We start from the raw sequence: 14,089 nt of genomic DNA, 5'->3' as shown, positions 1-14,089 counted from the left end.
GTTCCGCAACCGCGCCGCCCTGTCCGCCGTCCTCTCTTGGAACACAGCGCGGCGGTGGTGCGCGCGCCTGCGGGGACACGCGGGCCAGGATGTCAGTTTCCCCAGCAGTGCACTTGGTCCTGCCTCTGACTGACTGCCCTTTGGCGCTGCCGCAGGGCCCTTCGGTGCTCAGGGGTGCCTCCCCACCTCAGGGAGGAAGACATGGGGGTTATAATTCTCTGCCCAGGAGTCAACCTCCCCACTTCTCCACAACGCGGGAACCTGGAGCTGCAATAGGGTCTTACTCTGGCTTCCTTCCTCAAGTAGTGTCACTCTGGGCTCCCATTTCTGAAGGTCATCAGAGCCACCCCCACTTCCCAAGCCCCAGGCCCACACTCACGCCTCTGTGGGGGTCTCCGCAGAGAAGCCTCTCTTTGGCCCACCCAGACCGGGTCGTGCAGCCGTGGAGCAAGAACCCCATCAAGGGGCCGCAGTGCCAAGTGGCCAAACCGCTGCTCGCAGGACTCTTGGGCCTGCCACCAGCTCAGCCACTGTTGGGAGAACTTGCACACCCCAGCTGCAGTTTCGACCACCTCGCCCGGGGCCACTGGGGCTGGAGGGATAGGAGTGATGGCGTGGGAGGCACTTCATGGGCATCTGACCCTCCTGGGGCTGGGCAGGGCCAAGGACCTGGGCTTGGAGTCATTCTGGCCTCCGTGACATTGACCCCGACCATACTCTATGACCTGGTGAGTTCTGTCCCCTATTGTCATCTGTAAAAGGGCAGGACTGAGATGGATGCAGTGAAGCTTTCTGCTCAGGGCCCGGTATCGTGGGGCTGGATTAAACTGCATCCCTCCCTTCCTTTGCATTCTAGGTCAGTGTACCCCTCGGACCACAGACTGGCAGAGTGGGGGAAGGGGCCTCCCTGAGAGGATCCCTCATGCCAACCTGTGACCCAAGGGTTCCTTGATTCATCTGGGGAGTTGGAGGGGGTCCCAGAGAGACTCCTGATCTGAGAAAAAAAGAAGACAGGTGGGGGCTGGGACAGGTTCCCTCACTACCACGTGTGCAGTTATTGAATGCCCACTGTGTGTTCTGGGACCAGGGTTGCAATGGAAGCTGCAGGCTCTGCAGTCAGTCCTGGATGCAGATCCCACCCAGAGTGTGACCATGGGCAAGTCATGTCACTGTCGTGAGCCTGTTTCTCCCTTGTGAGGAATAAAGCTGATAAGTGAATGTAAGAGGTGTAGCACCTACTGGGTGCTCTTATTGTATTTCCATGCTAGGGGCTTATCTTGTGTAAATATTTGCAGCTTTGCATCCCCTTGGCCTCCCCCACTGCACCGCCCTCCCAGAGCCAAGGTACCAGGAGGTATAGGAGGCAGTAGCACCAGAGGACCATTCTGGATCCAGCAGGGGCAGGCGAGGGACAGCAGAAGTCACAGGCGTGGCCAATGTGGACTGAGGAAGGAAAAAAAAAAGGAAAGCCACTCAGGGTCCTGCTTTGCTCCCCGCTCTGACTTCTGCAGGACCACATTGCCCTTTATGTGGTTCTCAGACACCACTAAGCTGGGAGCCGACCAGTGGGCTGGGAGCCTGAGATGGGGTGGCCCGTCCCTGAGGGATGACATTTCCTTGCACAAAGGAATGGTCGCCAGGAGCTCTTTCAGAGCTGAAGCTGGGAAACACTGTAGCCCTGGAGAACTGGGGAGAGGGGAAGGCAACAGCAATCCATGGGCCAGAGAGGGGTGGAAACAGAGTTCAGGGTTTCTGCAGGGGATGGAGTGCTCAGGGCCACATGGTCTTTCTCGTATTCTTTGGGGTTCCCTGCTTGGCATTTAAGGCTCTGCTTTAGCAGACCTCTGCTGAGCTCCCTGGCTTCCTGCAACCACCTTTGCCCCTGCTCCCCAAGCTGTTCCACATTTCTAGGGCAGTATCCCTTCTGCAGACCTTGGGCCATGCTGGCCCTCCTGCATGGTCCCACCTTCCAGTGCCACTGCCATACCTCCTTCAAGATCAGCTGGAGATTGCTGATGGTGGGGTTGCCTCAGTCAGTTTCTGTAAAAGCTGGGGATACCCTAATCCTGAGTGATTTGGGGGCCAATCCTGGCAACCTGGGGGACTCTGCAGGTAGGGAAGAGCCTTCTGGGTCTCTGCCCTAGCCCTGGCCTTACACAAATGTGTCTCAGAAAACAGTGTCCCGCCAGGGGGCCTCCTGCCACCTGGGAGTCTGGGGCTATCACCGGTGACAACTCATACCCTTTCCCTCTTCCAGGTACAACATGAAAACCAAAGGCACCGCAGCCCAGTAGGACTGGGAGTCTTGCTTTGCAGACTCTGGAGCCCACTCCCTGCTCTGGTCCGCCTGCATAGGCACCTCACCCCACTGGCAACCGCTCTTCTTGCTCACCAAACACCCCAGAGAGAGAGATGAAGCGTGGCTGCCCCCACACCTCCCTCCTCAGCTAAGGGCCAGTGGGGAACCCCTCCGAGGCCAGCGAGTCTGGGACAGGGACCTCCCCTTCCCCGCTGGTCCCTCCCCTGTGCCCAGCCCCGGGTCCTCACCCACTTTGCCTGGCCCGGCCCCGTGGCTGGTTCACGTCTGCGAGGTGCCTGTGGACTGAAGTGTGGGAGGTGGCAGCCGGCTCTCCCGGCCCCACCAGTCCCTGCGAGGCGGTGTCCGGGGCGGTGCTAGGAGACCCCGCCCCTCGGTCCCCTCTTCCCAGTCCCCCACCTCCGCCCTTGTGGGCGGGCGCTGGGCTGCGGGAGACCCGCCTGAGGGTGGATGAGGGGATCGTCAGTCCCTGGACCGGGCCTGCTGTCACTACCTCCCCCCAACATACCGGTGAAGTTACCCCGTTAGAAGGGGCAACCTTGTGAAATGTGGGTCCACAAGGAACTTATGGAAGCTGAAGGATCCCTGGACTTCCCAATTCCATTGGCGGCCAGGGAACTGGGAGAGGGGCTGCATGCGGTATCTGACCTACTCTGTGCTCCCTGCAGGTTTCATCTCCTTGACCTCAGCCTGCTGTGAGGAAGGGATGTCAAGCCCACTTTCCAGAGGGGACTGAGGGTTCTCACCTCAAGTCAGACAGCTGGCTAGTGGCAGAGCTTGGCCTTGGACCTGGGTCTCTGGATCTTCAAGTTACTTGAGAGGCAATGTAGGGAGAGGCTCTCCATGGGAGGAGGGAGTAGGAGGCAGAGCTGGGCACCCAGCTGCAGAGGGAGGCTGAGGCGTTGGGGTGCAGGGCAAAGGTCCCTCATGGAAGTAGGCGGCAGGGACTGGGGGCACATCTCCCTGGCCTTAACAGGGATTCCTGGGTGGGAAGGAGGTTGGCCAAGGCTCTGGGGGCAGACTGACCCATCTAAGTTCACGTTGACGCTAACCTAATTTTTCTGAGTCTCAGTTTCCCCATCTGTAACATGTAGATGATAAATAGTGCATCGCTCATGGATTTGCTGTGGGGTTTAAGTGACTTTAATTTTAAGTGTGCTTGTCCGTGGTGCCTGGCACACTGTCCATTAGTATTCTTGTCAAAACCCAGTTACATGTTTTAAAACAGTCTGCTGACAGCGTGTTTTCCCCCCATTTAAAAAATTATGGTAAAATACATATAACATAAAATGTACCATCTTATAATGGTTTATTTTTAAAAGAAGGTGGAGAATCAGAGTGGACGATATATTGGTGTTCAGTGTGCTATGCTTTCAGTTTTCTCTGGTATGGAGAATTTTCAAAATAAAAATTGGGAGATAGAGGTGTCTACCAGGGGCAGAGCTCTGATGGTTTCCTAGGTTCCCAGGCCAGCAGACTGTATGCAAGACTTGGTTCTCCTGTGTTTGTGACCCTCCCAACCCCACCCAGTCTGTTTCCAGGGCCAGTAAGACTGGCTGGAAGGAGAGGCCCAAGATGGATCGTTCCCTCTGCCTAGCCCTGCTGTACCTTTTCACACTTGCACCATCTCATTGAAGGCAGGGATTCTGCACATTTTATGGATGTGCAAACTGAACTCAGAGAGAAGCCAGGACTTGCCCAAAGTTACGTGGCACAGAAGGGATGGGCTCCAAGTCCGCCTCTTAGCGGTGCTCTCTCTGCTCCAGCGCTGCCATCTCCTTTGTTTGCCTTCTGGCCCTTCTTGCCTTGCCCTTCCGGTCTCATCCCAACTCTTTCCCTGGAACCTAAGGAATGACCTTCCTGTCTTTGGCAATGCCCCTGCCCTGGGGCCCCCAAATCAACTCCCTCCCTTCCATGGGATCACATTTCCTGGGAGTCACTCCTGGAGATGGTCAAGTACCATGAATGGGGGAGGGTGCAATCTATGGATTTGAGGCCCCTGAGCCGTTGGGACCACTTTGGGCTGCGGTCTGGCCTAATCTCTCCACCCCAGAGCCTGGGCATTGTCCGTCTGGCAGCCAGGGGCCATCCATCGGATTTATGGCGGGCAGCTCTGACAGGATCCTTGTCTCTGTGGACAAGGCCTGGAGGCTGTGGGTGACTGATAGTCACTGGGGGCCTGAGGCTCATTGTCTGGGTAGATGGGATGGGAAGTGTGAGGGCAGTCGGGGCCCAGGGGAGCCTCAGGGGTGGCCTGAGGACATTTTGGTCTTCATCCTTGGGCCCTGGTCCTGTCTCAGCCCTTCGGCCACACCTCCCATAATCCAGAGCCAGGAATTTTGGAAGGAGGAGCTGGCAGCTAGGATGTGTTCACTTTGAGGTCACCACAATCCCCATGGAATTGCGGCTTGGCCATCAGTCAAGTTTCATATGACTTGGGCAGGTATCTCTGTCTGTTCCTTCCACAGAATGTAGAGAATTGCCTCTTCCCCTCAGGGATATAAAGCATGACTATGAGAAGAGATTTGTGAGTATCAGAGTCACTGTCATTTTTCTGTGAGAGGGACTGGCTCCTGCTCTGTAGACAAAGTGGAGTCTCCTCCCTTCCCCCATGTACCCTGTGCCATGAGTGACCAGGGTGGGCCCAGAACCAGCACCAGCTCCCCTCCTGCCTGCTCCAACCCTTCTCCCACACAGCAATCAGAATGATTTCTCAAAAATTCACATTTAATCCTATCCCTCCCCTGCTCAAAATCCTTCTGTGGCTCCCTAGTGCCTCCAGGAAAAAGTCCAACCTTCCTCTCATGGCTGACACAATCTGTCCCTGTCCTCTTTCCTCCCTCACTATGTCTCTGCCCCTCAGCCTCGAGCCAGGGTGAACATCCTTCTGTCCTTACCTCCAGGCCTTTCTTGGCGTATACTGTCCTCTGCTTAGGGATAGGCATGGCACCCCACTTCCAAGTCTCTTCTGGTTCATCTCTACTTCACCTTCAGATCTCTAGGATGCGTTCCCTGTCCCCCACCTTAAACTGGTTCAGGAGCCCCCTGATCCCTACAAATGCCAGGAAATTGCCTGCCTGGCTCCACATCCCCCAGCACCCAGGCCAAGCTTGACAACGTAGGGACTTTGTGTTTGCTGAAGAACTGAAGGACCTAGTCACACCCAGACAGTTACCTTGTGGCTCTAACGTCTGCGTGTGAGTGTGTGTTGGGGATGGATGTGGGGAGAGGGAGTGGGCAGTGGGAGGAAGACTCCCCTTAATGGGCCCAAGGCCTGACACCCGCACCGCTGCTTGTGGCCACCAGAAGGCAAAACAACGATTTAATGTGAACCTGTGGCAGGCCCCTCCTCAGCCAGTGAGAAAACTTCTGGGGCAGCTTCAGAAGCTAAAACCTGGAGATACAGTGACCTGGAGCTAGGATCCAGAACCCTTCCCCACTCCCAGCCCCCATGGCCATCACCTCTCTGCCACCAACCAGCGTAGGGATCTGAATGAGTCACGTCTCTGCTCTGGGTTTCAGTTGCCCTGTGACACGCCCAGCTGGAGTCTGGCACACAGCAGGTGCCCAATAAATACCTACTTGTATTAGGAGGAAACTGGGAACCAGAGAAGGGTACGTGTGGCCACGTAGCAAGTCAGTGGCACGGCCTCAGCCCCCTTGGCTCTCTTCAAACAGCCTGTCCAACCCATCCCTTTTCTCAAAGCTTAAAGATATTTTTGCCTCTACTTGATGTGATTGAGTGACTGCTGGGAGGCACAAGGCTTCTTTCCTGGATGAGGAAAATGCTGTAAAATGGATTGTGGTGATGATGGCACAACTCTGTGAATGCACTGAAAACCATTGAGTTGTATGCTTTGAGAGGGGGAATTGTATGGTATATGAATTAAATCTCCACAAAGCTGTGACTTTTTTCAAAAGAGCAGCACTGTGGAAGAAAAAGCCCTGAACTCAGAGCTGGAGGCCTTGCCTCTTGGTAACTACATGAACTTCTTGAGCTCATGCCCTCATCTGTGACTTGCGATCCTATTCCCCACCCTGCCTTTCTCACAGAAGCTTGTAGGATCGAATGAGAGAGCTGAATGGTGACATGCCCAGAGTTGATACCAGCATCAGCATGGCTGTGTCTGTAAAAATGAGTCTCTTACTCCAGAAGACAAACACTTTACCAAATAGAGAAGTGAACAAATACAGAAGTTTAAAAAATACTAAGTGAAATACAAAGTGAAAAATATATGGGGGAAAAATGGTCTTCCTCAGTTTTAATCAAACGAATAAAAACAATAGCACTTTTAAGATACTAATTTGTGCCGGGCTCAGTGGCTCAGCCTGTAATTCTGCACTTTGGGAGGCCAAGGTGAGTGAATTGCCTGAGCCCGCGGGTTCGAGACCCGCCTGGGCAACTTGGCGAGACCTCATCTCTACAATAAATCAAAAATTAACTGGGCATGATAGCATGCGCCTGTAGTTCCAGCTACTTGGAAGGCTGAGGCGGAAGGATGGCCGGAGCCCAGCAGGTCGATGCTGGGATGACTGTGAACATGCCACTGCACGCCAGCCTGAGTGACAGAGTGAGACTCCAACCCGAAAAAAAAAAAAAAAAAAGAAATCAGTCAAGTAATATATTAAGAGCCCCAAAGATGTTAAAATCTTTGACCTAAGTAATTGTCTTCTATGTAAAATGCTTTGTGCATGAAGAAGTTCATCATAATATTATGTATAATATTGAAAAAAATTGGAAGCTACGTAAATGTCCAGTAAATACATTATGACTCATCCACCTGAAGAACTACAAAGCCATCAATGATGAGAATGATAAAAACAACACAGTGATAAGGAAACTGCAAGTGGTGTAACAGTAAAAGAAAAAAGTGGGATGCCAAACTTATGTGTGGTATAATTGCAGCCAGGTACAACTTTGTGTGGACTGTGGCAGACACTGTTGGCGACTGACTCTGCATTTCCTCTCACTGCCCTTCTCCTCTGTCTGCAAAATGCTTGCTTTTTCAGCTTCTCCTGCCTTCGTGGGCCCTCATGTTATCACTGAAATATAAACCAAAGACTCCTAGGGGAATGTAAAAACCCGTTTAGATTTCCTGATAAAGGGAATTTTCACAGCTTTCACCACCCCCTCCTCCACCTTCCTTCCACCTTGAATGCAGGTGAGATGCCTGGAGCCGTGGGAGCCTTCCTGTGACCACGAGACCTCAAGCTGGTCAAAAAACAACCTTTCAAGGATGGCGGAGCAGCCAGCGTGAAAAGACTCTGAGTCCATGACGTCCCTGAGCTGCTGCTCCCCCAACCCAGAGACCATCCATGACTGGTCCTTTTGGTACGTGGGGAAAATAAGCCTCCATTTATTTCAAGCACTGTTGTTACTTGCAGCTAAGAGCATTCCTAACTGAAACACGGACAAAGGCTTAAAAATATCATGGCCGGTGCACAAGATTTGGAGTCAGACAGTGGGGTTCCAATCCCGTTTCTCCTCCTCTCCTCTTGTGTGAGTTCAGGCAAGCTGTTCTCCTCTGTGAGTCTGCGTTCCCTCAGCTTTAACACAGAGCTCATGACACCCACCTCTTGGGCTTTTCAAGGGCAGGACAGCACAGGCCAGCGACAGGCAGGTGAGACTAAACAGTCTCATCAAACTAAAAGTCTGGACTAAAACAAAGGAGGACGCCAGCTCTTGTGTGGAGAGGGGACTTGGCCATGCTTCTTCCCGCTTTGACAGTCTTCCGGACTGCCGGGTCTGTCTTCCGACGGTGAGCCCACCCTGGCGCGCCGGGGGCTGCACCCCGGGCCGGCTGTTTCTCGTCCTGCGTGGCGGCGGCGGTAGATGGAGCTCGCGGCTCGTGGCGGAGCCGTGGGGGGCGGGGGCGGTGGGCTCCTCACCTGGGCCTGGCAGGCGGCGGGCGCCCGGGAGGCTCCGTGGCAGCGGCTGTGACTGGAGGTAAAAATAATCAGGGAAGGACAGCTGCTTCCTTGTCAGCGACCAAGAGGGAAATAAAGCTCACGTCCCCTCCAGCGAAAACCTGCTCTCCGGGTCCCCTGGCTCCTGCCACCAACTGCTCGACGTCCGCGTGCCAATCCAATTTGAACGCCTGCGACTCACCCCGGAGAGGGCTTATTTTAACTTCATCAAGCACAGAGAAAAACATCCGGGCTGGAGTCGATGGGGGGAAGGGGGAGCAGCTGCTGGGTCCCTGGCTGGGGATGGGTCCGGGGCTCCTGCCCCTCCGAGGGTTGGACTTGGGATCCCCTCCGACTGGTCTGGTTCAACAATGGACCGCATCATTTGTTCAACCGAGGATCAACTGAGGTGCTTACCTGTTGGGTGTTCCCTGCCATCCCCGGGGAAGTCCCGAGGCCTCAGTCCAGCTCGGGAAGGCCTTTTCAAGGCCTCGGCCTCCTTTCCCGTCCTCTCCGGCCTCCAGACGGCCTACTTTTGGGCTGCACCAGGCCTGAATGGAGGCCCCGGCATGCTGTGTCTCCTCATACCTACGTGCCTTCTGCTGGAACTGCCTTTCCTCTGTCTCTCTCCTCAGCGGATGTCCAGAAATTCTAGATAGTTCCTAGTCTTGCCTCAGGACCGGGCTAGGCCTCCACAACTGCTTCCCGGTCCCCTCCAGGCAGAGGGGGTTGTTGTCTCTAGTTCCCGAAGGATTTTGCACAAGGGATTGTCAACCAAGGCAATGGGGGCTTCCTCCCTCTCTTCCCCATCCTCTTTTCCTTCTCTCCTTCCCACCTGGTCTGCGCTTGGGCAGACATGAACCCCAGCTTGTCCCCAGCTTCAAGCAGCGCCCATGTAGACAGCAGCAGCATGTTGACAGGCGACACCCAGACCTGAGTGGTGGTGACGCAAGGACAGCTGCCTCCACAGGGCTGAGTTGACTGTCGTGTCTGGGTTTGGTTTTCAGTAGATGGGTGCAAGAGACATCTCTGACCCCCATGCCAATGATTGGAGACTCACATTTGTCGCTCACATTTCTGTATTGTTTGAATTCTTGTGAACATGTAGTATTTTAATAATAAAAATAGTAAAATTTTAAATACTAGGTATTACATAAATAATATAATCTAAATAATAAATTTAAGAGTTAAAGTTGACTTTTTTGTCTGGCTTAGTGTCTCAGGGGCTATCCATCCTGTCTCCCAGGAGCCCATCTTAGTCTGGCTGCTGGTCAGGAGAGAGCAGGGGACAGAGGGTATTACCTTGGTCCCACTGTGCTTGTTCTGCAAGAAGAAGGTGGGGCTGTGGAACATGGCGCCCCAGGCAGGAGCGGGGGTGGTTGTGTGTGGAGCCCACCCCACTCGGACCCCAGCTCCATCCCGCTGGAGGGGAGTCTTGGTGTGGGACCGGTTCAGGGCCAGGTGAAGTTGTCTGTTTTGCATGTTTGGTCATTTGGAAAATCTGAAAGCTGAATTGTTTCTTAGGCCATGTGGGGTGTCCTGGCATCAAGGGGAGTGTGTCAACACGTCCCAGGGCTAATACGTCACCACGCTGTGTTCCTGGCTGGGGGTCGTGGGAACTGTTGAGGTGGGCCTTTGAAGGATGGGTAGTTGGCAGGAGAGGAAGAAGAGGGAATTCTAGGTGTGTGTGTTGGCGGGCGGATTAGGGGGACTGGGGACGGGAGTGAAGACAGACCTGGAGGCAGAAAGGAGGGAATTGGCATGGTAGCTCAGAGAGGTAAAGCAACTGGCCCAAAGCTATACAGCTGAAGTGGCTGAGGCAGGTTTTGAACTCAGATCTGTCTGAGTGTAACACACACACTCATCTCCTAACAGTGCTGGGTTGAGATGTGCTCCCTAGAGTTGACCTTGGCGCCCTCCCTAGCTTGTCCTCTTGACCCCAACATCGTAGTCTCCAGATGGGCCTCCTTGGGAGACGGGAGACCCACCCAGTGGGCTCCTTCCCAGTCCTAGCACCTGAGAGGATGAGTAGGGAAGCTCTTCTGTGAAGACTGGCATACTACAGAGTGGAGGGAGCACCTGGCTGTGAGTCAGGCCAGCTGGGGTTCGCCACGTGCCAGCTGTAGGGGCACCCATTGCTTTCTGTGTCCAGACCACCTCTTCTTTGGGAGAATTCTCCTCTTCCACCATTCATGTGACTCCACTCCAGCTGCCTCTCTTCAAAAGCAAACAAACAAGTAACACAAAATGCCCTAGGCGTGGGCCTGAGTCATGGCTCAGACTTCCTCTCGTCATGGCCCCAGTGGTGCTGCTCAGAGCTCTGCCCTGGACACCTTGATGTGGAATGAGAGGAGCAGGGGTCCTGACTCTGGAGTTTCTGAGTTGGAAAGATGTGAAGCTGAAGCTGCGTGTGGCCGTGTGTCACGGGATTGAGTTTGGCTGCACAAAACAAAAAGCATCAAATAAAAGTGGCTCAGACTCGTAAAGGCTTATTATTATTTAATGTGAAAGAGATCTGGGCCAGGCTTGGTGGCTCAGTTTGTAATCCCAGCACTTTAGGAGGCCGAGGCAAGTGGATTGCCTGAGCCCGTGGGTTCAAGACCAGCCCGGGCAGCTTGGCGAGACCTCATCTCTACAATAAATAATAAAAAGTAGCTGGGCGTGGTAACGCGCCTCTGTAGTTCTGGCTACTTGGAAGGCCGAAGCGGAGGGATTGCTGGAGCCCAGTAGTTCGATGCTAGGGTAGCCGTGAATGTGCTTGCCACTGCACTCCAGCCTGGGCGACAGAGTGAGACTCCAACTCAAAAAAAAAAAAAAAAAAAAGAAGGAGGTCTGGTGGTGGCCATCCCAAGGCTCATGTGACTTACTGAATCGTTCAGTCTCCCCTAGTGGCTCAAAATGGCTGCCAAAGCCCCAGCCATTGCACTCATGTTTTAGGTAACAGGAAGGAGGAAAGTTAGGTGAGGGCCAAAAAGATGCTCCTTCCAGCTGAGTCAGCTTCCTTTAGGCAACCTTCCCAGTAGTACTACAGAATACTTCTGTTTACTTATTACTGGTTGCAAAGAAGTTTGAGAACTGTCACTGATCATTGGGCATTTTGCTGCCCCCAATAAAACCAGGCTTCTGTCTTTGTCACAGGCTACACTTCCTGTCATATCCCTATGCAGTGGGAGGAAATAAAGCCAGGCTGGGAGGAGGGAACTCAGGAGGTGGGAGACAAGATAAGGAGAAAAACACAGAGAGGGAGAGAGCCAGAAGGATAGAGGACTTCCTCAGAACCCGAACTGAAGGGTGTCTGAAGCCAGCCGGTCTCCAGACTCCCAGGTTGCATGAATCGACACCACCCCCTGCCTTCTCTCCCCCCTCCCTCTCTCCCTTCCTTCCTGGAGCAGCCTGGCTGACCTGAGTGATCTGCTCTTCCTCCTGCCACCAGCTCCGGGGACTGTGCTCCATAATGGCTCAGGGCTTACATGGGACCTACACCCTGTTGGGCCCAGGGAGCTGTCCAGGCTGGAGTTTTCTGGACACCCGAGTAGAGGGGTGAACACTGAAGAAGCCAAACAATGGAGTGGGGCTTGTTGAAGGGGCGAGGCCGTGGGCACAAGCAGAGAGGCTGTGAGGCCCCTGTAGGAATTGTTCTGATGCCTGGGTGAGGGCCTGGCAGTGTCACAGGGTGCCGGGCCCTGGGGAGATCTGGCTGCAGCTTGGACACTGTGGTTAACACTGCCCAGCCCCTTCCCTGCTTCTCTGGGAACAGCCCCTGGTTTTCTTTTGGGGAGACCCCCCTACATGAGTCCCTGTGGTGGCTGGAGCGGCAGACTCCACATCCTCCAAGCGTGGTGCGTTCCTGCCATAGCAAATTATTACAAACTTAACAGCTTAAAGCAACACAAATTGATGATCTCACAATTCTGTAGGTCAGACGATGGGCTCCCCAGGCTCGCCTGCTCTGGACCTCACAGACTGAGATCAAGGTGTTGGTGAGACTTTGTGCCTTTTGGAAGGCTCCGGTGCTGAGTCCACGAACAAGTCCATTCGGCCTGTTGGCCAGATTCTGTTCCTGTGACTGCGGGACTGAGGTCCCTCTCTCCTTGCTGGCTGTCCCCCAGGGGCTGCTCTTCGTCCCAGAGGCTGCTTAATTCCTCCTTGTGCTTTTCATGTCCCTCACCCCCACCTCCACCCCCAGCAAGGCAGGTTGAGTCCCATTCCTGCTTCACGTCCCTCCAACTTCCCTTTCTGACACTTTTTTTGGTCTTTCTCTTCTGCCTTTCTCTCTTGTCACATCATTTTTCTGTTTCTTCTCCCCTGTCCCCTTTTTTCCTACTTTTAAGGGTTCATAGGATTACATTGGACCCACTTGAATAATCCAGTATAATCTTATTTTAAGGTCAACTAATTAGCAATCTTAATTACATCTGCAAATTGACAGCAGTACATTCACAGCATGTATTAGTCAGGGTTCTCCAGAAAAACAGAACCAGTAGAATGTGTGTGTGGATGGATAGATAGATAGGATGAAAGATAGGTGATAGGTAGATAGATAGATAGATAGATAGATAGATAGATAGATAGATAGATAGATGGTGAAATTAGCTGAGCGTGGTGGTGTACGCCTGTAGTTCCAGCTACTTGGAAGGCTGAAGTGGAAGGATCTCCTGAGCCCAGTAGGTTGAGGCTGCAGTGACCTTGAGCATGCCACCACACTCCAGCCTGGGTGACAGAGTGAGACTACCAACTAAAAAAAAAAAAAAAAATTGGCTCACATGATTGTAGAGGTTTGGTAAATCCAAAATCTCCAGGGCAGGACAGCAGGCTGGAGGCCCAGGGAAAAGTTGCCGTTCAAATCCAAAGGTAGTGGGCTGGCAAAATTCCTTCTTGCCCAGAGGTGGTCAGATACTTTTTTCTATTGAGTCCTTCAACTGATTGAATGAGGCCTACCCATAATATGGAAGTAATCTGCTTTACTCAAAGACCACTGACATAAATGTTAATCTCTTAAAAAAACAAAACAAAAACCTTCACAGAAACATCCAGAATCATTTTTGACCAAGTATCTGGGGACTATGGCCCTGCCAAGTTGATACATAAAATTAACCTTCACATGGCAGTACCTAGGTTAGCATTTGGTAAATAACCAACAAGGGAAATCACAGCAGGGGGCATCTTTAGAATTCTGATTACCACAGGTGGGCATATAACCCAGGCTCATCCCATCAGGGCATGAAAATGCTCCAACCAAAAGAGATTCATTCTAGGATGGGCTCATGACCCAGCTGGCCCTTTCAGTCACCCACTAGAATTGCTGGGGAACAACCATACTCTTCTAACTGGAGGAATGATGGCCATCTCTGCCACACTTGAGGGAAAAACCAGGAGAAGAAACCAAACCAAGAGGGGAAAAGAGTTCCCGAGACCATTCTTTGAGTTTCTGAGTCCAACAGTCTATGAAGCTAGCATTGGTCAATTTTGCCAGTTTACCAAAAATCAATTATTGAAGGGTTATGTCACTTATGAAATGGGAAGTTTGTCAAATGGATCAAATGTATCTATTAAGCAAAAATTATTTCTTTCAACTTTTAATGACTTTTCTCATAATTTGTAATGGATAGGATGGCCATTAAAGATTTCTGCAAAATTTTATCTTTTTTTTTTTTTTTCTATTTTTGAATCAGAGGTTTCACTCTGTTGCCCAGGCTGGAGTGCAGTGGCACTGATCACAGTTCACCTCAGCCTTGACCTCCTGGGCTCAGGCAATCCTTCCACCTCAGCCCTCCTAGTAGCTGGGGCTACAGGAGTGTGCCACCATGCCCAGCTAGTTTTTTTTTTTTTGAGTTGGAGTCTCACTCTGTCGCCCAGGCTGGAGTG

At 52.7% G+C, this 14,089-nt stretch overlaps 1 protein-coding gene across 1 annotated transcript in view; it reads right to left on the bottom strand.

Annotated features, from left to right (window-relative positions):
- ADGRD2 (adhesion G protein-coupled receptor D2) overlaps positions 1 to 9,706 on the bottom strand; it is a 34,071-nt gene extending 24,365 nt beyond the window's left edge. Inside the window, exons 1-9 of the mRNA XM_021710929.1 lie at positions 9,527 to 9,706; positions 9,060 to 9,157; positions 8,347 to 8,584; positions 7,892 to 8,258; positions 2,583 to 2,757; positions 1,504 to 1,686; positions 927 to 994; positions 380 to 592; positions 11 to 186 (exon numbers count right to left, since the gene is read on the bottom strand). Coding sequence (XP_021566604.1) covers positions 11 to 186; positions 380 to 592; positions 927 to 994; positions 1,504 to 1,686; positions 2,583 to 2,757; positions 7,892 to 8,258; positions 8,347 to 8,584; positions 9,060 to 9,157; positions 9,527 to 9,706 — 1,698 coding nt within the window. The remainder of the gene's footprint in view (positions 1 to 10; positions 187 to 379; positions 593 to 926; positions 995 to 1,503; positions 1,687 to 2,582; positions 2,758 to 7,891; positions 8,259 to 8,346; positions 8,585 to 9,059; positions 9,158 to 9,526) is intronic.
- Between the last annotated feature and the right edge of the window lie 4,383 nt (positions 9,707 to 14,089).

Source organism: Carlito syrichta, unplaced genomic scaffold (genome assembly GCF_000164805.1).
Source record: "Carlito syrichta isolate Samal-C Ts95f unplaced genomic scaffold, Tarsius_syrichta-2.0.1 Scaffold301655, whole genome shotgun sequence".
NCBI lineage: Eukaryota > Metazoa > Chordata > Mammalia > Primates > Tarsiidae > Carlito > Carlito syrichta.
This window is presented reverse-complemented; position numbering and strand designations above follow the sequence as displayed.